Genomic DNA, 25,145 nt, shown 5'->3' on the forward strand with positions numbered 1-25,145 from the left:
TGCATCTTCACAACCCATTTTAGTAGTGGATTTGTTTTTAACAGAGGTTGTTACAAAAGACCATAAAACCTCAAAGAAGAATTGTTAGGAGTAGTTTGAGTAATCTTCCACTGCATCAGATCTCCATGCATGACTGTACGTATGAGAGCTACATTTCACTCCCACTTTTCGCTCTGCTAAAATGTTCACTCCATTTCTGGGGCTGGTGTGCAGTGAAAGTGCACAAACACAGGTGGTCTCCATTAGGGCTACTAATTACATCTCTGGGCATCAAATGGGCTCTTAAGAACCTTAAATGGTTATCTGGGCTCCTGCTTACCCATTTGTGTGACGACATCTGGCCTAATTTAGACACCTATGTTTGAAAATTGATCCTACAGCGAGTAAGAAAATCATAACAAAGCTACATTTAAAAGTAATTAAAGCCAGGCAGAAAAACCTCAAAAGTTGAATTCTAACTTCATACCTACTGCGACCTCTCCAAAGTTGATGATGTTTTTTCCATTATTTGAAGTGACCACAACAGATGGTGCTACAGCAGGACAGTGCAACTCTAGGTACAAGGTGTTATAAGGACTGGGGAGATGGGGAAAAAAAATGTTTGCTGTTAGATCATAAAATCTGGTATTTGAAATCTGCTCTTACTCTATGCAGGAGGGGAAAAAGCATTATGCATATGTGTTAAAGAGACTGTATAATTCTTGGCTTCTTTTCTTGCATCTGCATAGGCAGAAGAGGTGGACTGAATCTGGCACATAAACTTTACATAGTAAATATTCTCTAAGGTGCTTTGATATTTGCAGGCTCTATTCTGATCTCAATTATGGTGGTGTATATTCTAAGTTATTCCACTGATTTATGGGGCAATTAAGATCAGAATCTGGCCTTTTCCCCAAAAAACAAATGAATACTTTTTTCAACATGTGCCCCTACTTTCTTCTGACCTTTCTGATCCACTATAAATTGCATTCATATAGTGTCATGCTGCTCATTTATACAGTACCTGTACTTTAGATTTTCCGATCCTCTCTTTTCATCAGTATCTCCACTTGCAACAAAGCAAGGTATGATGTATCTCTCAAACTTTCCTGTGAAATTCCTAATCAGGGAATACTGAGCTGCAATATATTCTTCAGAGCTAGAGAGCACAAGAATATGGTCTTAATAAGAAGAAAGCAAAAATCATGTAGTAACACAGCACTCTAGTATTAATGCCAGCAAGCAGAATATTACATTGCAGACCTGACCTAGTAAGCATTTGCATTTACTATTTATTGATCATTAATTGTTTAAAAGTAGACTTTAGCAGTAAAGCTGTGTGCTCATTTGTTACAAGGCAATGGATCTGCTCAACAGAGGGAGGTGTTTAATAAGTAGTTTGCTTTTCTGTTCATGTCACAGAGAACAAAAATTATGAACTCAGATACTTAATGTCACACTAGAGAAGACTGAAAATCCATTTTGCAAACATTTTCATTGCATCTTTTTATATTCCAGTACTATTCCTAAATTACATATTTCTGTGATAGAGTACATCTGGCAATGCCTCAGAATTCTCAAATACGCATTTCCTTTGGAATCAATTGTGTAGTTACAGTATACTTAAACAATTCATGATTAAAAATACAAGCTGCTTATATGCTGATAGTTAATGGATAACACTGAACGTCTAATTCTTGTCCAAAGCATGTAAGGGGCCAATTCAGCAAAGCACTTAAGCATGTGCCTAACTTTAACATATGAGTGGTTCCATTTACTTCAGTGGGACTACCCAGATACTTGGGACTACTTAGTTACTTAAAGTTAAGCACATGCTTAAATGCTTTGTTGGATCAGGGCCCTCAAGCACTGGACTTTCTTATTAGATGGTATAAATTTAAATGAATAAACTGCTAGGTACCACATGAAATAAATGTTAATTTTCTGTCAGCTGACCTGCATGCTGCAAAATGACTACCTGGAAGCTTTAAATTAAATCACTGTTATATTTCCCAATGGGTGAATTTCGCCCCATCCTAGTGGTGGTCCTTAACTATACACCATTTAACTGCCAAATTCAGGTGTCAGTGGGTCTTGGGCAGTGGGCATGAGCCTTGTACTGCCCTGGGTGAATTTTACTCGATACAAATGCAACTAATTTATTTGGAAGGGGTGAATCATTCGCTGTCAGTTTCTGTCATTAAAGTGTTTAATCAGTCTCCTATCTGAAAAACAGGCCAATTGCCCTTTAAACTGCTATTGTGGTTGATTCAGCTGAGTTATAGGACAGCCACGTTTAATGCTACACGGTACATTCTTTCAAGCCCACAGCTCTGCTATTTGATCTATAATGAGGGATTCTCTGCTTTGCAGGAGAAGTTCTGACAGTGTAGATTAGAAGCATTGCTAATTTTGAAAATAACCTTTGTAATAAAAAAGGCTAGTTCTCCCCTAAAGTTAGATTGCTCGCTCACAAACAGGGATTAATAGATTAATGAAACCAATGTGGCAAATGGCATTCGTTCGCTACCCAGTAGAAGCTGCTGCTACTGACTTACTTGGTTTTTATTTCTTCTGGTTTTGGTGGCTCAAAGCCACTGCTAGCAGCTGCATATTTACTGTTTCTGACCCTCAAAGGCTGTCTGAAAGCGGCAAAACTTGGTTTCTTTCCATCTTTCTTTCCTGCCACAGTTTCGTCTTTCCTCTTCTATAAATACAGCATTTTATATGTATATATAAATATAACATGCATTGATACTTCAAAGCTGTCTCAGTAATTTGGACACCCAATTCCTATTAAAATCCCATAGGTGGCTACAAATTATTATAGATCAGGGGTTCACACACTTCATTGCACTGCGACCCCCTTCTGCCAATAAAAACGACTACACGATCCCAGGAGTGGGGACCAAGCCTGAGCCTGCCCAAGCCCCGCCGCCCTAGGGTGGGGTGGGGGACAAAGCCCAAGCTCCAGGGCTTCAGCCCTAGGTGGGGGGCCTGTAAACTGAGCCTTGCCACCAGGGCTAAAGCCCTCAGGCTTCGGTCCTGAGCAGTGGGGCTCGGTCTTTGTCTTCAGCACCAGGCCCCAGACCCACCTTAGGGTCCTGGCCCACAGTTTGAGAACCACTGTTATAGATTATTCTGTGGAGATGCTCTAGTCAGGGATCATGGCTCCACTGTGTGAATGCTGGTGCAAACATACAGAAAAAAGATAGTCTCTGCCCCAGAGAACTCCCAATCAAAGTATATAAAAAGAGGTGACAGATGGATGTAACCAAAACCACAAGATAACAGCGATACAATTATGATTAGGGCAATAAGCAATGGATACAGCACGTCAGCAGCCAGCTGGTGGTGGTCAAATAAAATAATAAAAAATAAAGTGAAATTGGACATTCAAGCTTAGAGCTGCTTCACTCAACCTCAGAGGGCAAATCCTCTGCTGGAGTAAATAAATGCAGCTCTATTGACTTCAGTGGAATTTTATTAATTTACACTAGCTGGGAATCTGACACATTTTCAAAAGTGCCTAAGTCACTTAGGTGCACATCCCATTTTCAGAAGTCCCTTTTAGGCACTTAGGAGCTCCTAAGGTACTTATGAGCCAAAGTCCACTTTCAAAAGTCAGTCAGGTGCTTTTGAAAATGTTACCCTATATTTATTTATTTATTTATCCAGTCTGCTGATTGCGTTAACTGCCACTTTGTACCGCTAATCACTGGTATATGATTCTTGGCTTCATTTATTGTATTTCTAATTGCAAATAATTTTATGCAAAATAAGTAGTGCTGTAAAAATTAGCTTGATTTTCCTTTGAAAGTTGGCAGAATAACTAAGCGCATTGATTTTTTAAACTGTTCTTACTTGCATTTCCAATTCACGAATCTTCTTCAACATCATCCTTTGTGCATCTGCCCTGCACAGCATTTGAACTGCCTCTTCTCTGATTAGCTGCTCTGACAACACTGGTCTGAAGTACACTTGTATCAAGCATTTCTGAGGTAGAGAGATTGCACACAATGAATGACATTGGGCTGCAAATTAACATCAGTGGCTAAGGGCAGAACTTGGCCCTTGCTTATTTGTAACTCCCACCAAAATCAATAGAAGCTGAGAGCACGAGTTTGAGAACACATTTTGACCTTGGATACCTTGGCCCCTTTTTGTAAGGGAGCCAGGTGAATTAAAGAAAAAGGCTAATAGTAGCTGTGTTTTTAAAAGTTCACAAGGCTGCAATAGTGTTAGATTACCACCAAATTTTCTATATTTAAGTTCCTTTCAGCTAAATAAATCATGCTATAACACTGATGCAAATTTGTCCATGAGTAAAGTTACATGCATACTTGTTTGCATCATTGAGCTCTAGATTTCCATTAAAAGTATTCTTTTAAGATCAGGATACAAAAATGAATTAATTATAGGACTGATAGGTACTAAATTTGTAAGACTAGAGATGATCATAGAAGTTTATCATTTGTATTCAAATACTTGACATACTCAGAATGAATTTACCTTCCCTGGCAAAACTGTCCCAACAGAAGGCATAATTGTCACAGGAGAATCTTCTGGCACAAGGAATTCAAAGGAAGTGGGTCCAACAGGGGCAATTTCCCCTTTGCCGATCCTTGGGACAGCGTGCGTAAAGCGGTTGAGGCTCACATGTCCATTTATCACATACAATGTTGCTGTAGATACATCATTTAAAGCGGTTGCTGCAAACTTGACTAAGGAATGAGACAACTCAAGAGGTGGGTGGACTCCAACTGCTTTGCATGACAGCTTGAATTGTCTAAAAATAAACACACCATAAATTGTCTCAGCACAAACAGAGCATCTTAAACAGCCCAGAAGCCTGGGGACCTGATTCTGTAGCTCTTATTCAAGCAGGATTCCTATCGATTGCAATGGAAGTTTTGCCTAAGGATGGCACAATGAGGCAAATATGGTATTTGTTTTAAAATGAGCAACTCCCTAGAGAAGCTGTACCTGAATTATCTCTCTGAACTTCTGAATAGAAATGCAGTGAGATGCAATCTGAAAGTTTGTGCCTTACGCCTTCACTATTATAGAGCATCACCTGGCACAGATGATGAGCATCTTCAGAAGAAACATGCACAGGACCCATGTAAAGCTTCAATAATTCCACCAAGAAAAGGGGTTGGGAGGAAGTTGCAGGTAAAGAAAATAAGAGGCAAATTTATAGCTGGAGGCATACAGTATTGATGGACTTGGGTGAGGTAGGAGGAGAGCTGGCAAAAAGGCAATAAATTAACTCAGTAAAGACTTGAACCTGGCAGGCAGGCACTGAGCACCTCTTGTACGACACAAAGCTCCTGCCTCTGCCAATGTACAGACAGCCTAGACTCCGGGACTTAATTATCAGACTCTGATCTTGAGTCTAGAACTCCACCATTGATTCAAAGTAACACTTCTACCTTTACTCATTTGTGTTTCCAGATTCTTAACATACCTATTAATCTCCGACTTGCAGGTCAGCTCAAAACTGTATTCTTTTGCCTTGTTGGCTTTGAAGATTATGTCCAGGTTCAGGCTTTCCAGGGGGAGGAGAGTTCCAAACCCATCACTCGGTTGAATTTCTACAAACTTCAAAATGACAAAAAGAAATCTTGTGTATTACAATGTAACAAAGGGTAAGGGCACGAGAAACACATGCCTGAGGAACTTCGGCCCGAGACACTCATCTGAGGAATAGTGTCTGTGGGTGACTAGAATTCTGTGCAGGCTTCTAGTTCTAGAATAACTTGGAAGGTTGCAATTTCAATTTACCTTTCCTGCTGCAACTGATTTCTCATCTTGGACAACATGTGACCAAGCAGTAAAATTCTATCACCTCAGATTTCAATGGAGTTGACATTTGAGAAAGCAGAAAGCCTGAAAGGAAATCCTGACTTATTGTCCATGGTAACCATCCTATTCTTATGTAGCTATTAGGGCTGTTGATTTTTAATCACAGTTAACTCATGCAATTAACTCAAAAAAATTAATCATGATTAATTGCAATTTTAATTGCACTGTTACATTTCAATTGGTATTCTATAGTTTATTACATATTTTGGATTTTTTCCTACATTTTCAAATATATTGATTTAAATTACAACACAGAATACAAAGTGTACAGTGCTCATTTTATTTTATTTTTTACAAATATTTGCACTGTAAAAATGATAAAAGAAATAGTATTTTTCAATTCACCTTATACAAGTACTGTAGTGCAATCTCTTTATTGTGAAAGTGCAGCTTACAAATGCACATTTTTGTTGTTACATACCTGCACTCAAAAACAAAACAATGTAAAACTTTAGAGCCTACAAGTCCACTCAATCCTACTTCTCGTTCAGCCAATCGCTAAGACAAACAAGTGTGTTTACATTTACAGGAGATAATGCTGCCCACTTCTTATTTACAAGGTCACCTGAAAGTGAGAACAGGCGTTCGCATGGGACTTTTGTAGTCCACATTGCAAGGTATTTACATGCCAGATGTGCTAAACATTCATACGCCCCTTCATGCTTTGACCACCATTCTGGAGGACATGCTTCCATGCTGATGACACTCGTTAAAAAAATAATGCGTTAATTAAATTTGTGACTGACCTCCTTGGGGGAGAATTGTATGTCTCCTGCTCTGTTGTACCTGCACTCTGCCATATATTTCATAAAAAGAAAAGGAGGACTTGTGGCACCTTAGAGACGAACCAATTTATTTGAGCATAGGCTTTCGTGAGCTACAGCTCACTTCATCGGATGCATACTGTGGAAAGTGTAGAAGATCTTTTATACACACAAAGCATGAAAAAATACCTCCCCCCACCCCACTCTCCTGCTGGCAATAGCTTATCTAAAGTGATCACTCTCCTTACAATGTGTATGATAATCAAGCTGGGCCATCTCCAGCACAAATCCAGTGGTGGGGGTGGGGAGGTGAGAAAACCTGGATTTGTGCTGGAGATGGCCCAGCTTGATTATCATTCACATTGTAAGGAGAGTGATCACTTTAGATAAGCTATTGCCAGCAGGAGAGTGGGGTGGGGGGAGGTATTTTTTCATGCTTTGTGTGTATAAAAGATCTTCTACACTTTCCACAGTATGCATCCGATGAAGTGAGCTGTAGCTCACGAAAGCTTATGTTCAAATAAATTGGTTAGTCTCTAAGGTGCCACAAGGACTCCTTTTCTTTTTGCGAATACAGACTAACACGGCTGTTACTCTGAAACCATATATTTCATGTTATAGCAGTCTCGGATGATGTCCCAGCATGTTGTTCTTTTTAAGAACACTTTCACTGCAGACTTGACAAAATGCAAAGAAGGTACTAATGTGAGATTTCTAAAGGTACTACGGCACTTGATCCAAGGTTTAGGAATCTAAAATGCCTTCCAAAATCTGAGAGCGATGAGGTGTGGAGCATGCCTTCAGAAGTCTTAAAAGAGCAACGCTCCTATGCAGAAACTACAGAACCCGAACCACCAAAAAAGAAAATCAACCTTTGGCTGGTGGTATCTGACTCAGATGATGAAAACAAACATGCGTCGGTCTGCACTGCTTTGGATCATTATTGAGCCGGAACCCATCATCAGCATGAAAGCATGTCTTCTGGAACGGTGGCTGAAGTATAAAGGGACATATGAATCTTTAGCGCATCTGGCATGTAAATATCTTGAAACACCGGCTACAATAGTGCCATGCGAATGCCTGTTCTTACTTGCAGGTGACACTGTAAACAAGAAGAGGGCAGCATTGTCTCGTGCAAATGTAAACAAACTTTTGTCTGAGCGATTGGCTGAACAAGAAGTAGGACTCAGTGGACTTGTAGGCTCTAAAGTTTGACATTGTTTTATTTTTGAATGCAGTTATTTTTTTGTGCATAATTCTACATTTGTAAGTTCAACTTTCATGATAAAGAGATTGCACTACAGTATTTGTATTACGTGAATTGAAAAATACTATTTTATTTTACAGTGCAAATATTTATAATAAAAATAAATATAAAGTGAGCACTGTACACTTTGTATTCTGTGTTGAAATTGAAATCAATATATTTGAAAATGGTATTTATTATTGTTGAACAGCACGATTAATTGTGATTAATTTTTTTAATCACTTGTCAGCCCTAATAACTATCCCCTTGCAAGATTGAATGAGATGCGAGAAAGATATCAACTACCTTTCCTACCTCACTAGGGAGTTGTGAGGATAAATCCATTAATGCTTATGAGGTGCTCAGATAGATGAGGCCCAATATGCTGCATATAGCTCTCACAACACTTCTTCCGGAGTCTTCTGGTTTGATCAAGGAAGGAAGATTTCATTAGACTGCTATGACAATTGATACTTGTTTAAAAGCCATATGAGTGGCCTGTACTATTTGTATGCAGCCATTAAAATAGATTGCATGCCAATTTTTCCTGCATGAATGCTTTTTAAAATGAATAAGCAGTGCTGTATGAGTCAGGATCCCAAGAAGTCTCAGATCTTCAGTGCTGCTGCTATAAATGACAGCTTAAGCTTGAGCCCCACCTGCATATCTGAGAAATGAAGCTCTGATGTAACTGCAACTGATCCTGACATCTTATGTCAGCAGCCTCTTTGGTTTTCATTCTCTGAGAAGGCTGGAGAGCGAGTCATTTCCCCAAGTTGCCAGGTTCTCCCTAGCACTTAATGAAGCTTCAGCCCAACCTGCTGTGCCCTGGAGGCTTCATTCAGCAGGCATCTTCCTTTGACCTGATGCTTGAGTAGTTGATTTCCAAAAAGGCCCCAAAAGTCTTAGCTCTCAGGACCCTGTGGTCTCCAATGTTTGCTTTAGCTTAAATGGCCATTTAGAATTAAAATTCTCCTCACTCTTGTTAAGTTAGACACCTTTCTTGCTAATAAGGGATTGATTTGTTGCATGCCTGCAGCATACATGTCAGCAGCACCAGCAGCTGTCTCTGTCAAGTCAGGCTTAACAGTCTTACAGAGTTCAGTATTTGAAGTAGATTTTCTGCTCTGAAGAGAGACCTGATGGAAGTGGCACTGTTGGGGTCCTGTGTCTTTTGGGGACCCCATCTTGGATTTGTGTGGTTAGAAAGCTTTTAAAAGATGTAGGGCTTGCTTTAATTGCCACATCATAAACTCACCAGGGTTCTGTGTCTCAAGCTGGGTGAGCTCGTGCTCCAACATCCCCATTACTTTGGTATTAAAAATTCTGCAGGGCAAATTATACCCTCACTGAGACCTGCACAGTCTTCTTAGCATTCAGCCAGGTTGCAGAGGATAACTGGGATTTGCAGGGTAATTTGAGTTGAGCAGGTATAATTGAGGCCGGAGTTTGTCCTGCATAATTTTTAATGCTGGTGATAATGCACGAACCAGAAAGAACAGTCGAGCCCAGGTTGTTTGCAGAGCTGGAAGTCAGAAAAACATGGTAACTTGAAAACTTAGCAAATTTGATCTGGAATCACTGAGACATGATAACCAGGAGCCCCACCTGTCTTGGAAGTCTTTACTAAAATCAGGATATCATGTCTACTGCTTCCCCTCTGTCCTCTAGGCCAGTACCCTGTCCAAGATCCATGACAGTAAGTCACAAGCTTCATTTGCACTCAAAGTTTCAACATTTCACAAGAATAAAATATATTTAAAACAAAGGAAGGGGGAAAAACCCAGCCAGGTACCTCAGGGAGTCCAACAAATCCAAACTCTTGTGGCAGGATGGATTTGTTTGTTAGAGTTATGGTTGTCTGAACAGCTTCATAGATAGTGCAGTAACCAAAATTCACTTCAGCTGGGCTGATTTCCAAATCAGAGGTAGTAACAATTGCATGGACAATAAATTCAACGGGCTTAGTCTGAAACGAGATTGAAAGTACTGAGTAAGAACTGCAGCAGTGGGCACGAACTAGGGTATATGAATTAAGTGAAAAGATTTCCAAAAAGACACTGTGAATTAAGATATTCTATTCTATTCCTCGACAGCAATTTGATTTAAGTAGCATTCTTATTTTGAACTTCAGTTTATCATGGTTCTTAACAACAAGCAATTGAAACATGCCTATTTTATAACTAAAATTGCCAAAAGAATCACTAGGTATTTCAGATTCCATATGTTGGAATGTAGTCACACCTGCATTTGTATGAAATATGAATTCTAAGATACATGTACATTTGCTGTAAAATGTTTTATATTTTCAGAATAAAACTGTGTGCTATGGTACCTAAAAGCTCTCTGGAACATAAGAATTCCTCAGTGAATAAGTGAGCACCTTCCTTAACTATTCAAAGTCTAGGGTTTGCATTTTGAAGAGGCTTGATAGAAAATGACTTTACACAACTAACCATCTATTATACCATTTTGAGCATCTTTTAATTAATTTAATCACAGACTTCCACTAATACACAAAGGTTCAAACTGAGATTTGGTATCACCAAGTGCAACTCCACTGAAGTCAATGGAATTGCACCTGCTGACATCAGGTGTGAATTTGGCCCAAAGAGTATCTAATATCAGTACTAGAGCTATGCTCTGGATCAGTGAGGACTAGATTCTGCCACCCTACTCATTTGGAGGAATACTGCAGTTGACTCCATGAGTAGCCCTGTTGAGTTGGTTTTCCATTAGATTCATCAGCGAGAGGAAGGATTAGTACTTCATCAGTTGTCCTACTGATTTGATTTCAAAGGGATGGCTAACTGCGTAACTCCTGTCTGTAAGGTGTCAGAATCTGGCCCTGAAGCAGCACAGAATTATTGAGATTTCCACACTCTTTGCAATTCTAGGCTGCTTGGACTGTGGAGAGCCTGTTAAAATTTAAATCTTCTACTACTTGCAACACACAATAACACTAACCTTATCAGCAATCTTTATTGTCATTGGAACTTCCAGAACCCTGGTTTCTGTGTCAAAATATTTTCCTGCATCTTCTGGGAGAGAGTGCCTGAAATAGAAAAATGTATTTATTTTTCTTAAGGACAACCTAACTGCTCTCTAGCTAAGGAGGAATAATTGAGTCTTCAGTGCCTATATTTTGAATCAAGTACAAGTTTAAGACAACTGAGTTTAGTTAAGATCCAAAAGGTATATTCATCAGCATTCTAATCCAGCAAAGCACTTGGATTCAAATAGACCACTCAGATTCTTACATGCTTCACTGGACTGGGGCCTAAATTAAAGTCTTTGTATGAATTTGAATATGCCCATGCTGGGGAAGAGCATGGAGGGAGTTTCCAACCAAAAAATACGATAACCTAGGAGAATATGCCTCTGTCCAAGAGACAGATAATGCAGCTGTGTCAGAGGTAAAGCAGACTTGTTGTATATTTCATACAGAAAGATCATCCCTCACTATGCAGGTAGCTATAAATCAGCTTTCATGAGGATAATTAGCAATGTGATGTTCGTATTAATAGATCTGACTAAGGCCCAATTTTCCAAAGACAAGCTCCTTTTAAAAAACCCAGTTTAGGAGCCTATGGGCGTTATTACTCAATGGGACTTGTTCTCGTAAGGAACATTAATTGCTTTTGAAAATGCCATCCCCATCTCCAGTGGGAATTGAGTGCCTAATTCTCTGAGGCCCCTTTGAAACTCCCAGATTTAAGTTCATATTTAGGCATTTGGGAGGCCTGATTTTCAAAAGTAAGGAACACCCATAAGCTCCCAATTAATTCAATATTGCTCTAATAAAAATTGGTTATTGCTAAATATTTCAAACTGTTGAAAAGGCCATAATAACACAGTTAATGTCTGTTTGAAACATGAGACAAACCACAACAGAAAAGGTTTAGTGCTTCAGTGATCTCTCTTCATGGCTACTACCTTCTTTGCATTTATCTAGGAAATGTGGGGAAAATTAGAACAAGCATAAAAGCTAATCTTTCAATCAGACATGGGCCATAGCCACCAAGGTTGGTTCCAGAACCCCAAATTCTCCAAACTTCTAGCGCGCCTGGATATAGGAGTAAATGCTCTGCTGGAATGGGAGCAATTTATTCCAACAAATGAATAGTGTAAATGTTACTAGTCCAGGCTATTTCCTACTGTTTTATTTCTATTTAAATGTTATGCTGGAACGAAAAAGCTGGACATGAAAAGGGTCCAGTTTGATAGGTGCATGAAATTCCCATTAATGCTAATGAGACTAAGACCCAGATGTGTGTTTTGCCTGTATTACTAAAGGAGCCGATTATACAGCAGGGTTTTATTTACAGGCATTTTAGTAAAGTATTTCCAAAACTGCTCCTCTATTTTTTTACTAGCAAAACCTTTATGGCCATAAATGGGAATTAAAACTTGCTTTGTAATCAGTATCTAAGCCTCCTGCATTCTGGCCGCAGTCATGAGTACGTGAGCAAACCAACCTAGGCAATCTGTTCCTGTTGACATTGATGTTAATTAATTACCAGTCCCTCTGAGTCAGTATCAATGGGATCACAACACAACGGAAAGACATAAATAAAGACAGGCTGCAGAAATGAAACAAACATGAAGACCAACAGCCCTTTGTCTGATTACATACCAGATTTGTCATTAGCAGGGAATGTGTGAGCTTCAGTTGCTGAAACTTCTCACTCTCGTACAGCCCAATTTCAGAGTTTTCAAGCAAAGTCAGTACAAAAGCTCTATTATTTTTAGATCTATGTGCCTATTTATAAAGCTGGACCCTTAGAGCATTGGAGTGAATAGTTTCCCATACTTAAGTCTCCACAGTGATACTATTTCTGCTACCAGCTCTCTAGATAGGTTTCCTCCACAAACACCACTGATTGCAGAACAGTGAGGCAAAAAGACATTTTTCACAAAGAAATGTTTAGGCCCCTGTTAATCGTCACTGCAATTGCATATCTACTCTTTAAAGATAGTGTTGTTCATACGTCTTCCTTCTTTAGTTTGTGCCCCTTTCCCTCATTGATTCTACCCTTGCAAATTCAGGATTGCTCCCAACAATATATTCTCTAGTTTTCTTAGAAGGCCCAAAAAATGGGCTTTCACCACTATCCTGGAGAGACTAGTGCACTGTCTAACAGAACTTGTGGTCAGGAAGGATTTCCTGATATTCAGCCTAAATTTTCTTTCACCTCGTTATTTCTAGTTAAACATCCATGTAGCACATTAAAAAATTCCTTTGCTTGTCCTCTGCGAGACCATGCTGTTTCAGGTGCAGCAGGTACTCCAGGATGAGTGGGATGGGCACCTGGAGTGGAAGTGTGCAATGCTGAGCACACCAGAATGTGAACCTTTTCCACTTTGCTAGGTAGTGGCCCTAGTGGAGGGTTTTCTGCTGCCGAGTAGTACCTCTCTTACTGGGTCCGAGCAGAGGAGCTCCATGGGGTTTAGCCATGAAGCTTCCAGGCCGTGAGATGGAGGGACTGGAGGTTGGGGTGATGAAGACAACCATGGTCCTGAGTGATCAGGTCGGGGAGGAGTGGCAATGTGATCAGGGCGTCCACTGACGCCTCCAGGAGCGTGGTGTAACAATGTTGGCGAGGCCATGCTGGTGCGACCAGAATTAACTCTGCTCTATCTCTGTGGACCTTGAGTAGGACCTTGTGCTCGAGGGAGATCGGGGGAAAGGCATACAACAGGTTGCTTCCACAGGGTAGCAGGAACATCTCTGTGATCGAGCACGGGCTGTGTTTCTGGAAGGAGCAGAACATTTGGCACTTTCTGTTGCTCCAGGTGACAAACAGGTCGACCTGGGGACACCCCCACCTTTGGAAGATAGAGTGTACAACATCTGGGCGGATGGACCACTCGTGATTGTGGAAGGATCTGCTGAGGTGGTCTGCCAACTTGTTCTGGGAAACCTGGGAGATAGAATGCTTCCAGGTGTTTAAGATGGAAATCTCACTCCTTCTTCATCCTGGGGTAGAAAGCTCTGCAGATTTTGCACCTTTCTGTCTCATGCGCCTCCCCCACACACTTCAGGCATGGGTCATGGAGGTCGCCTGTTGGCATAGGCTTGCTGCAGGTTCCGCAGGGCTTAAACCCTTGGGACCGAGGCATGCCACGGAATCCAAGGAAGGGGTCGGGGCCTGGGGGGAAAACTCCACTACCAAACCTTATCTATCAACTATATACAACTGTCACTAACTGTGAACTAGAAACTACAACTACAAACTAGAAGATATGCTAGGGGAAGCACTTGCTACGCAAGCGACCGCAGTTCCAGTGATGGTCACTGGTGGTAAGAAGGAACTGAGGAGGGACCAGGTCGGCAGGGGCACATATTCAAAGCCATGAAGGTGCCACTCCAGGGGCTCCACAGCCGACCTGACGGGAGCTGCTAAGGGAAAACTTTCCGATGACTGCACACAGCGCGAGTGCACACCTAATTGGAATCAATATGAACAATGACTCGAAGAACAGAAAGTTAATCCAACCAATGTCAATGAGATTATTCCAGAATCTTTGTGAAACCTTGGGTCATTTATAAATATGTTTATGGAGGCTGTCAAAAAATGACACTTACTGTTTGTATCCTTAAAGACTAGTTAACGAGCAAATGAGATTGCTTGTCATAAACAGAAGCGTGATGTAGTGTTGGTATTTTTCTTTAGTTTATATTGGCATTTACTTTTCAATCTGTAAAGGTTAGGTATATATTCTGGCATTGAGAGTTGAAGATTTTAAACGTTTTTGCAAAAACAAATTTTCCATAGATACACATTCCTGGAATATTCTTCTTTTGCATTCCTAAATCTTCTAATGGAGAAATTAGCGTCTGTGTCCCACAGTGTTCAGTAAAAGAGGTCACTTCAAACTGTTGAAGAGGCAACCTCCTGAGATCTGTTCCTAGTGGAGTTCAGTATGCTTGATATTATTTACCTTTTTATTAATATGGAGTGACTTTAAAAATACATATATTGTTTCTAACATTTCTGCAATACATAGTTCTATTTTACTTTTTATGCAAGGTGGTCTGCAAGCTATCACCAGGTAAAGTCACACAGGTATGTCTACACTGCAAAAAAAACAAAACAAACATGGCAGAAAGTCTCAGAACTCAGGTCTACCCACTTAAGCTTGTGCTATGGTGCTAAAAATAGCAGTGTAGACATTCCTGCTTGGGCTCTGAGGATACCTCTACATGGCAAAAAAAACCAACCAACCAACCAACCCCCATGGTGGCAAATCTCAGAGTCTTGGTCTACAGACTGGGCCTCACAGGGCTCATGCTATGGTGCTAAAACCAGCAGTGTATATGTTCCTGTTTGGGCTGGAGCAGGCTCTGAGACCCACTCACCTCACCAGACTTCAGAGCTCAAGCACCAGCCCCGGCAAGAATGTCTATGCTGCTATTTTTAGCACCATAGCGCAAACCTGAGTCTATAGACCCACTGCCATGTTTTTATTTTGTTTTTTACAGTGTGGACATTAGGCTGCCAGTGTCTACGGAATCTGTTCCAACCTCCAAGAAACCAAGAAGCAGAATACTTGGGGAATTCTGGTAGTTGGTAAATGAGAAATCTTGCTTTTAAATAGGCTGAAATCATGACTGTCGCAAGAAGGAGTACAATTACAGTACATGTCCTATGACTAAGTATTGGGATGTTCACTGAAGACTGAGAGCTCCCCAAGCCCTCCCAGCCTTCTTATCACACACTTATCATTCCTGCTCAACACATTTAAAGCTTAATTTAAAAATAAATGGACTATTCCTTCTTTTGAGGAGCCTGAATTTGTCGTGCTGAACCAATTAGGTATTTGCATCAATGTGTCACTAGCTCAGCATTATACATCAAGCATGTACCATAAAAATACCCCACCTCCCATGCTGTACCATACAGATCAGTTTCAAAGGAGTGTGTGTGTGTAGCTTTCCCATTTTTCAAATGCAGATTAACATTTTTAATCCACGTTGTGCTTCTATCCATTCAGCAAATGTTGGTAATAGTGTTTCACAGAATCTGAAGTTTAGGAACTGGAAATTGTCATAATGGTGATAACTGTTGTTGTAATGGGATAGAATTGGCTATGTAGGAAGAATTGTAACATTTATATTTTCTTTGAAAATTATGCTGTTAAAAGCTTTGGCGTCTGACTTTAGATTTTCATTTTAGAGCTGAGGGTCTAATTTTTGGAGAGGCTGAGTGCAAATGGGTGAAAATCTGACCCTACTGAAATCAGTGAGACTAGAATTTTTACCTCACAACTCCAGATAAAGTCAATGCGAAAGGCAGATGCTCAGCACCAATGGAAATCAGATTAAAAGTCTGATTCTACTCTCACTATCACTGCTGTAAATCCGGAATAATTTCACTGATGCAACTGGTTTTACAACAGATTCAAAGGGATGTGACAGGAGAATCAGAACCTAACCATTCAATTTATACTTGAACAGGAAATTACTCACTAAATTCTGTTTAAAAAGTGATTATAGCCTTAGTCAGAGAATGGTCAGTAAAAGACCATGTCATTTAAATAGCCGAATGGATCTCTTGGTTTATATAGCTGTTCTCTTCTGTTTATATACATAGCCTTCTTGCGAAAGGGTGGCAGAGAATCTTGCTGGACTAAGGCTTTTGACATGTTTAAGAATAGAAGGTGGTATTATTTTAAATATAGAAAACAATCCCAAAATGAGAGGTGAAAACCTTTATAACCTCTCCGAGGAAAGGTATACAATAATGTGAGTATGCAGCAGCAAGTTTGGCTATTCTGCATGTGCTCTGTAGCCACTTGTTCAGGGGTTAACTAATTAGTGATCTTTGACTAGAAGGCACACCCATGAGAGAGTGAAATACCTTTTCAACCATGTGACACTGATGTGTGTCTCACTGTTCTGAAAGAGTAGCTTCCCCCACAATGACAGAAGTAACCAACTAGGATTGCAACTGCTAAGATTTTCACACTGTTGCTGTCACCACAGGGAAAGTATTACTGCATAGGAATGTAATCCAAGTCAATTTCCTCCTTGGACTCTGACATCTCAGAAGAATAGAGGAGAAGGAGGAGAGAAGGGGAGAGTGCTTGAAAGGGCCAAATTCAGTACAGCTATGCAATCGCACTGAAATCAATAGTATGAAGTCCAGCCATTGCAGTCTGTGGGTGTAAGAGGAAAAAATTGACTTGCTCTGACTTTTTACAGACAGGTTTCAGAGTAACAGCCGTGTTAGTCTGTATTCGCAAAAAGAAAAGGAGTACTTGTGGCACCTTAGAGACTAACCAATTTATTTGAGCATGAGCTTTCGTGAGCTACAGCTCACTTCATCGGATGCATACCGTGGAAACTGCAGCAGACTTTATATACACACAGAGAATATGAAACAATACCTCCTCCCACCCCACTGTCCTGCTGGTAATAGCTTATCTAAAGTGATCATCAAGTTGGGCCATTTCCAGCACAAATTCAGGTTTTCTCACCCTCCACCCCCCCACACAAATTCACTCTCCTGCTGGTGATAGCCCATCCAAAGTGACCACTCTCCCTACAATGTGCATGATAATCAAGGTGGGCCATTTCCAGCACAAATCCAGGTTTTCTCACCCCCCCCCACCCCCATACACACACAAACTCACTCTCCTGCTGGTAATAGCTCATCCAAACTGACCACTCTCCAAGTTTAAATCCAAGTTAAACCAGAACATCTGGGGGGCGGGGGGTAGGAAAAAACAAGGGGAAATAGGCTACCTTGCATAATGACTTAGCCACTCCCAGTCTCTATTTAAGCCTAAATTAATAGTATCCAATTTGCAAATGAATTCCAATTCAGCAGTTTCTCGCTGGAGTCTGGATTTGAAGTTTTTTTGTTTTAAGATAGCGACCTTCATGTCTGTGATTGCGTGACCAGAGAGATTGAAGTGTTCTCCGACTGGTTTATGAATGTTATAATTCTTGACATCTGATTTGTGTCCATTTATTCTTTTACGTAGAGACTGTCCAGTTTGACCAATGTACATGGCAGAGGGGCATTTACATTGGTCAAACTGGACAGTCTCTACGTAAAAGAATAAATGGACACAAATCAGATGTCAAGAATTATAACATTCATAAACCAGTCGGAGAACACTTCAATCTCTCTGGTCACGCAATCACAGACATGAAGGTCGCTATCTTAAAACAAAAAAACTTCAAATCCAGACTCCAGCGAGAAACTGCTGAATTGGAATTCATTTGCAAATTGGATACTATTAATTTAGGCTTAAATAGAGACTGGGAGTGGCTAAGTCATTATGCAAGGTAGCCTATTTCCCCTTGTTTTTTCCTACCCCCCGCCCCCCAGATGTTCTGGTTTAACTTGGATTTAAACTTGGAGAGTGGTCAGTTTGGATGAGCTATTACCAGCAGGAGAGTGAGTTTGTGTGTGTATGGGGGTGGGGTGGGGGTGAGAAAACCTGAATTTGTGCTGGAAATGGCCCAACTTGATGATCACTTTAGATAAGCTATTACCAGCAGGACAGTGGGGTGGGAGGAGGTATTGTTTCATATTCTCTGTGTGTATATAAAGTCTGCTGCAGTTTCCACGGTATGCATCCGATGAAGTGAGCTGTAGCTCACGAAAGCTCATGCTCAAATAAATTGGTTAGTCTCTAAGGTGCCACAAGTACTCCTTTTCTTTTTGCAGACAGGCTCTCTAAATTAATATCTTAAATACTAAACAGAGAGGTGATTAATACCATTCATTCACCTGGGCAGGAACTTCAGCTGCACACTGAAGGATGACTGGGCTTGAATGTAACCTGTTTTCGGAAGAAGCTCCATGTGGTTACTCAGTTCTTTGCATACTTCAAACTTCAAGCGTAGAGCGGCTTTTGCTCTGCAAACAGATCAGACAGACCTGAGTGGGTTTGTGCTGCCAGCTCAACAGCTACATTTTATTCAGTGCTTTAGCTCTCTTTTCCCATTGCAGCTCAGTTTTGTATGTTGCACTTGGAATTATTCCAAGCTTTCTTTGCAAGTGAAGGACAGTTACGCTGGGCACATAGAATTGTTAAAGCAAAATCACACAGTTATGTTCTCTGTCAGGCTACAATGCTTCCAAATCTGGGTTTCTGTATTTGAGTTCATCCTGCTTCAAAACAAAAATGTTGCAGAATAAAAGCAGTTTGTGTACCTATCACACATTTTTCCTTCCTGAATCAACAGCGCCAGAGACCCATGGACTCTGTTCCATGTGGAACCAATTCAGAGGTGAAGGGACAGCCTTGCTACAATGTTAGGCCTGTGCACTGCTAGGCAAAAGTAATCTGGCATGGGTAGGACCAACAAATGTAAACAAGTATTAACCCCAATATTAACTCATGAGTCAAAGCCCAGCAATCCCCTGAGCCTGGATGCCTGTGTAACCCACACACCTTCTGAGTGTGGTGTTCTGTCCCATCTAGTGGCACTGAGACCACTTAGGGAGAGAAAGTTAAATGAGTCTGCTCTACAGCCTTAGCTAAGAGCCAGTTGGCTTTTAGCTCATGCAGTAGAGGCTCATGTACTAAGCTCCAGAGGTCCCCGGTTTGATCCTGTCCGCCGATGACCGGGGTCTGTCAGCATTACACCTGCAGCACTGCAAGATGGAGATTGTCTCCTGTGTGAACACGGAAATAAGAGAGGAACGAATCTAGAAGTGGTTGGTGCATACAGATGAAAGCATCAAAATTAGTCATTTGCTTTCTTCCCAGGGCTTTTCTAATGCTGTAATTGATCAAATCAGTTAGACTGATTATGAGCAAGTGTAGTCCTTTCTGCTTGTTTCTCATGCATTCTGCTGGATCAGTGGTGTGAGGTGCACTGTATAGCAATGGACACCGGTAGCAAATCCTTCCTCCAACACCACGTGCACAGACTCTTTAAAGACCATGGAGGGTGGCAAGGGTCTGGGCTTCATCTGAAAGATCTCCACACAGTGAACCAAAGGGACTGAAAGTGTCTGCTTCAGCATACTGAAAGGCTGAGCCAATGCTGCCAATGTCTGAGTATATGATACTAGAGTTTCAGATCTGATGCTTAAACAACGCAGGTATTCTCTCTAGCACTGGGAGGCTAAGTAAAGCACCTGATCCTCCAAGATCCTGAGGACACCCTGCACTGTTCTGAGCGCCCTAAACTCCATGCAAGTTGGAAAGCTCAGCATCTTGTAGGACTGCTCCCCTTGGTTGGCCAAATTTTGGCCTAAGCTAATTGACAGTTTCCTAAAACAGGAACCTGGGATTTGCATTGGGAGAGTTAATCACTTTTAACTGACAAAAGTTATTCCGCCTCTGCATTTGTAATCCTGTTCCTGGGAATGGGTTATTTTAGAGCAAGTAAATCTCTTACATAGCTTGTGTTTGTCACATCTGGGAGCTGAATTTCTGAGATAACAGCTCTACTATTTCTTTCCAACTGTGAAGAATCTCTGCAGTGTCTAATTCTGGTAAAAAGTTTAGAATATGTGTCTTCTAACAGAAATAGTGTAAAAAAACCCCACACCAATCCTATTAGCATGCATTTAAATAGAATCTAAAATATGGGGATTGTTAAAATAGGAATACTCAGCATCTAGCAGCCAATAACTGCATTAGACAGAAAAAAAACAGCACATGGAAGTCAAGTAACAGAGTAGCTCACATAACCATTCTTTAAAGGTAAGAGCCACTGCACAGACCTCTAGGAAACTAACAATCTACAGCACTATCTTTACACTGCAATATGTTCTGACACCATGGGACAGTGCACAGATATTACAGTGGTGAGGGCCATATAAGTACCTGGACAAAAATCCAGGATCCTCTGAAATAAGGATTTGGTCCATCTATGTATTTATATGGGACTTAGCACCACAGCATTGGAGCACCTTCCAATCATTAATGAATGTACATTTGTGTGAGTTGGGGAAAGTTTTATTATCCCCATTTTACAGCTGGGGAACTAAAGCATAAAAAAACTTGCCCAACATCACACAGAAAGTCTGTTGGAGAGCTGTGAATAGAGCTCAGGTCTCCCAAGTTCCAGGCCACTGCCTTAGCCACAAGATGTCATGCTAGGTATATAAAGTATCTAGGAAACAAAGGGTATCTCTACACCACCAGAAAAACCCAAAACCTATGGCAGTGAGTCTCAGAGCTTAGATCAACTGACTCAGGGTCAGGCTATCGGGCTAAAAGTAGCAGTGCAGACATTTTGGCCTGGCCTCTGAAACCCACTGAGGGGTTCTTGCTCCAGCCCAAGCAAGAATGTCTATACTGCTATTTTTTGTCCTGTAGCCCAAGCCCCGTGAGTCTGAGTCAGTTGACCTCGGCTCTGAGACTTGCTGCTATGGATTTTATTTTCTTTGCAGTGTAGATATTCCCAAAATATGTCTAGAATGCTACACAACAGTCTGAACATTAATGACCCATGGATCATGCCAAGTGTATTGGAAGCTTTGAACTCCTGTAGTCTGAATGAGAATATTTTTTTCTCCTTTTAACTTTCTGCTACGTACCCTGAAGTCAGGAAAAAATAGTCACCCAAGTAAAGTTAGTGACAAACTAAACCTAACAAACTAGTAAGGAGGAGTCATTTACAACCATGTTCTGCTGCAGCAGGATCTGAAGGGGAGGCTACTGCTGGTTCTACTCCCACCCTTCAGCACCATGATCCTCATGGGATGCCTTCTCAGAGGAGGTGTTGCACAGAAGAGCCAGAAGTGGGAGAGAAAAACAATAACAAAGGCAGCTGTGAACCTTTTAACCAAAAGAATGGAGGCCTTTTCTTCCAAAGCCAACAATATCCAAATTGAAATAAGACCGACACATAACACTGTATTATAAACACCTCTACTAATTAAATATCTAGCTAATAATATAGAGTGAGAACTTCACAGGCTAGGAGTGGGGGTTAAGGGAAATACAACTGGCCCTTTTAGAAACAGACAGGCCATATCAGGTTTGCTTATACTATACAGAAGTACTATAGTATCTGTTTAAAGGTATGCTTGACCTCCATGGTGGTTGCCCTATAGATCTTATGAGGCAGATTGGCCTGAGGCTGGCTTCTAGTTCTGACATTGATTGTAACTACAGGGGAAAGCCAGGGGAAGAATAACAATGAAAAATACAAGGCACTTCGTACGCTATCCCAGGCGGACTAAATGTACTTATGTATAATGAAATAATAAGCTTAACATCCTTCCCTCCCTAAAATATATTGTGTGAATTTAATGCTGGCAAAAGATGCTGGGTGTCTGCCTTAGAGACTGAAGTCTTCCATCCAGGTACAACACATGCAGCAGCAGTGCGAGTTTCCCCCACTGACCAACCAATGTTCTTCAATCCTCAAATGACGGGGTAATTCAGTCTTCATGCCTGCTGAGTGCTTGGCTTCTCTGCCGACATAGCCAATAGGGGAACCATTTTGTGGTATTTATGGTTGTGGTTATTTGCCTTCCTGAATGGAGACGATTGAAAAGCCAATGGATGGTAATGGAAAAAAAGACTTTCAGTCTACTCAAGGTAGGATGAAAATTTTGAAGGCCTGATTAGGTGTTCTGAGGTTTTATTAAAACAAAAATTATTCAAATACTACTGGTCACTATATTAGTGTAGTTCACTACCTATTAGTTTGATGCTTTTGATTTTTTTCCCCTTCTCAGACAAGTCACTCGTTATGATCTCACTATTTAGTTATTTTAATTAACCAGTCATGAATATATTATGGGATAGCTTACCTGCTTTGAATAATGATACAGTCCTGATAGAGCCGGTCGTACATACAGATCTTTAGATCGACATTTGGATTGGGCACCCAAACAGGCACATCAACAGAGACTCCAATGACACAAAAGTGTAGCTATATATTTGAATATACAAATTAATAATGGTTACTACTTTCCAGAAGCCATTGAAAATTTCTAACAATTCAGGATAAAGGAAAATTAGGTTTGTGCTGATAAACAGCAGAATCATATATCCTATTATTAATATTAAAGACATTTTAAGTAAACACAATGAAGAAAATATCCTTTATAAATTAAAATGTTGCAGCTTTCACTTACCAGTATAAAACACAAACTATAGTAGTTTTTGTCCACACATGATAGAAGGCATACATGAGTGTCATACTGGCTAATATTTTAGATTTTTACGTAAAATACAGGATTTTTTTTTAATTTAGCACTACAAGTTTAATAACCCTGGAGACTGCAGTCTGTTTGTGGGATAAACAGTTATATCATTGTCAGCACAGTGCAAGCTGCTCCCACAGTGACCCCCCACCAAAGGACTCAGCCCAGTCCTAGAGGGAATACTCCTTCCTTCCTAAGAAGTGTATCCACAAAGTCATGAGGGTCTGGACTACTCCTCTGCAGCTCTTTTTGTGGAGCTGCTTCTTTGTGGATTTGGGGGAGTGCCAGGTTTGGGGCAGTGCCAGGTTTGGGGCAGACAGCCTGCTACTAAGTGTAGATTTTCTGCCAAACTGCTAAGATGAACACCCAGGCAGTGTGTGGCCTGAAATAAAAGTGTAGCATTAAAATACGTTGTAGTGGTAATTAGAGTTGTCACCTGTCCCAGTTATCATGCATTCTATGTGTGGTTTCACTCTCCTTTCTCAGGATGACTATAAACTTATTTTTCTCTAACCTCTCCCGCAGCTTCAACCCCACCTCCCAACCCCTTGTAGTTCTTGTTACACATAGAAGGATGTCAAAATTGCTTTTCTTCAGTGTGTTGGACCAGACCCTGGCACTTAGAAACACTCACTGGTTTGCAGTTTGGGTTGTCAAATGTAATCTCAAACTCTGCACGTACATCCCCAGGGACACAGGGAGTAAAAATAATCTGAAGTTCGATTGAGCTGAAGGGTCCAATTTCACCTTCTGTAACCTAAACATGATGCAAAAAAAGTGTTACTAACTTTCATTTAAAATCTGGCTGTATTATTCTGTTCTATATAGGACCGTACACTGTGCTTATCCTGGTAGCATCTGAGCCTGTACTGTATTACTTTGTACATACTGATATATCAATATAAATATGTTATATTGATCTATATAGTTACATAGCTCATCCCATTGTCAGACTGAATGCACTATGCTGGACATAGTAGAAAATGTATCAACAGTACCTTAAAGAGCTTGATCCTTCAAAAAACTGAGCACCTAATCTGAGTCACAGAGTTCCTTCAATTTCCAAAGGGTGTTCAGCCATGGACTCTAAGTGTGACATCTGAGTTATGTGTTCTCTCCTCTGATGGAAGGAGGATAGAATACACACTATCTGGGCTGGCATGTAAGTGATACATGAAGCAATGCTTTTTTGTGCTACCACTCACGGGCCTGTTCTTCCTCCCACTGAATTCAACAACAGCAGGTTCAACAGCCTCTCCTACTCCCCTTCACAAGGGGAGCAGCAGAAGCCAACTGAAGCTTGCAACCTACGGTGGGTTTTGTAAAGCCCAGGACATGTGGAAATCCTGCTCCAAAGCAGCCAACACCACTTACTGCTGAGAGTGAGAGTGAGGGATAAGTCAGGGATTTCCAGCCTCTCTCTGAGTGGATTCAGAGGCAACTGTCTTTCCCCCAATCTCACATAGGCTGCATCCACAGTTGAGAGGAGCCTAGGTAGCCTCCTGCCATCATATTCATTCTCATCTGAAACCTTGTCTCTGGCCATATTATTTTTATATATATATATATATATAATCTCCTTTCTCTCTCTCTGGGTAAATTTCCGCACCCCCGCCAAATCTTTCTAGATTGCAAGCTCTTTAAGCCAAGCACTGTGTCTTGCTAAGTCTGTGCAAGGCCGAGAGCATTTTGAGTGCTGCTACAATATAATTAATAATAATAAAAATAAAAGCAGCAAACTGTGGCCTGATTTCAGTGAAAGCATGAGACTTCACATCCCATACAGTTGTGGGAATGTTTGCAAATTCCATGAAATAATGATGAATCTATGAAAGGGGATGAAATTCAATGAAAATTCCCCAGTCTGACTACAATATGTTTGGTTTAATTTTACATAAAACATTGTACATTTTTTAAAGGCATAGAAGACACAGAGTAGCTGATCCCAAAATTGAAATGGTGCAAAGTATAAAATAGGTGTAGACTCTTTCCTGACAGCTGGATATGGTACATTTTAGGCAGAAAAAGGCAGTGTAAAGTAGGTCAAACTACGGAGTCCAAATACAGTAAAACCTCAGGTACGAACACCTCGGGAATGGTGTTGCTCATGACTCTGAAGTGTTCGTAACTCTGAACAAAATCTTATGGTTG

The 25,145-nt window shown here is 40.7% G+C and overlaps 1 protein-coding gene across 11 annotated transcripts in view; it reads right to left on the reverse strand.

Annotated features, from left to right (window-relative positions):
• Nucleotides 1-25,145, reverse strand: part of CFAP74 (cilia and flagella associated protein 74) — a 117,698-nt gene that overhangs the window by 23,225 nt on the left and 69,328 nt on the right. For 8 of the 11 annotated variants that reach the window (XR_012155532.1, XR_012155530.1, XR_012155531.1 and 5 more), the window contains 12 exons: nucleotides 23,629-23,751; nucleotides 22,599-22,720; nucleotides 21,457-21,543; nucleotides 18,606-18,734; nucleotides 10,825-10,912; nucleotides 9,653-9,826; nucleotides 5,450-5,583; nucleotides 4,492-4,768; nucleotides 3,844-3,975; nucleotides 2,538-2,686; nucleotides 1,004-1,138; nucleotides 467-576 (listed from right to left, as the gene is read on the reverse strand). Coding sequence is in view for 8 of the 11 variants with exons in the window: in XM_073316515.1 (XP_073172616.1) it covers nucleotides 467-576; nucleotides 1,004-1,138; nucleotides 2,538-2,686; nucleotides 3,844-3,975; nucleotides 4,492-4,768; nucleotides 5,450-5,583; nucleotides 9,653-9,826; nucleotides 10,825-10,912; nucleotides 18,606-18,734; nucleotides 21,457-21,543; nucleotides 22,599-22,720; nucleotides 23,629-23,751 (1,660 nt within the window). In the remaining 3 variants the exon portion in view is untranslated. The remainder of the gene's footprint in view (nucleotides 1-466; nucleotides 577-1,003; nucleotides 1,139-2,537; nucleotides 2,687-3,843; nucleotides 3,976-4,491; nucleotides 4,769-5,449; nucleotides 5,584-9,652; nucleotides 9,827-10,824; nucleotides 10,913-18,605; nucleotides 18,735-21,456; nucleotides 21,544-22,598; nucleotides 22,721-23,628; nucleotides 23,752-25,145) is intronic. The other 3 variants (XM_073316520.1, XM_073316513.1, XM_073316517.1) reach the window with 3 other exon arrangements.

The sequence above is a fragment of the Lepidochelys kempii genome, chromosome 18 (assembly GCF_965140265.1).
Source record: "Lepidochelys kempii isolate rLepKem1 chromosome 18, rLepKem1.hap2, whole genome shotgun sequence".
In the NCBI taxonomy this organism is placed as follows: domain Eukaryota; kingdom Metazoa; phylum Chordata; order Testudines; family Cheloniidae; genus Lepidochelys; species Lepidochelys kempii.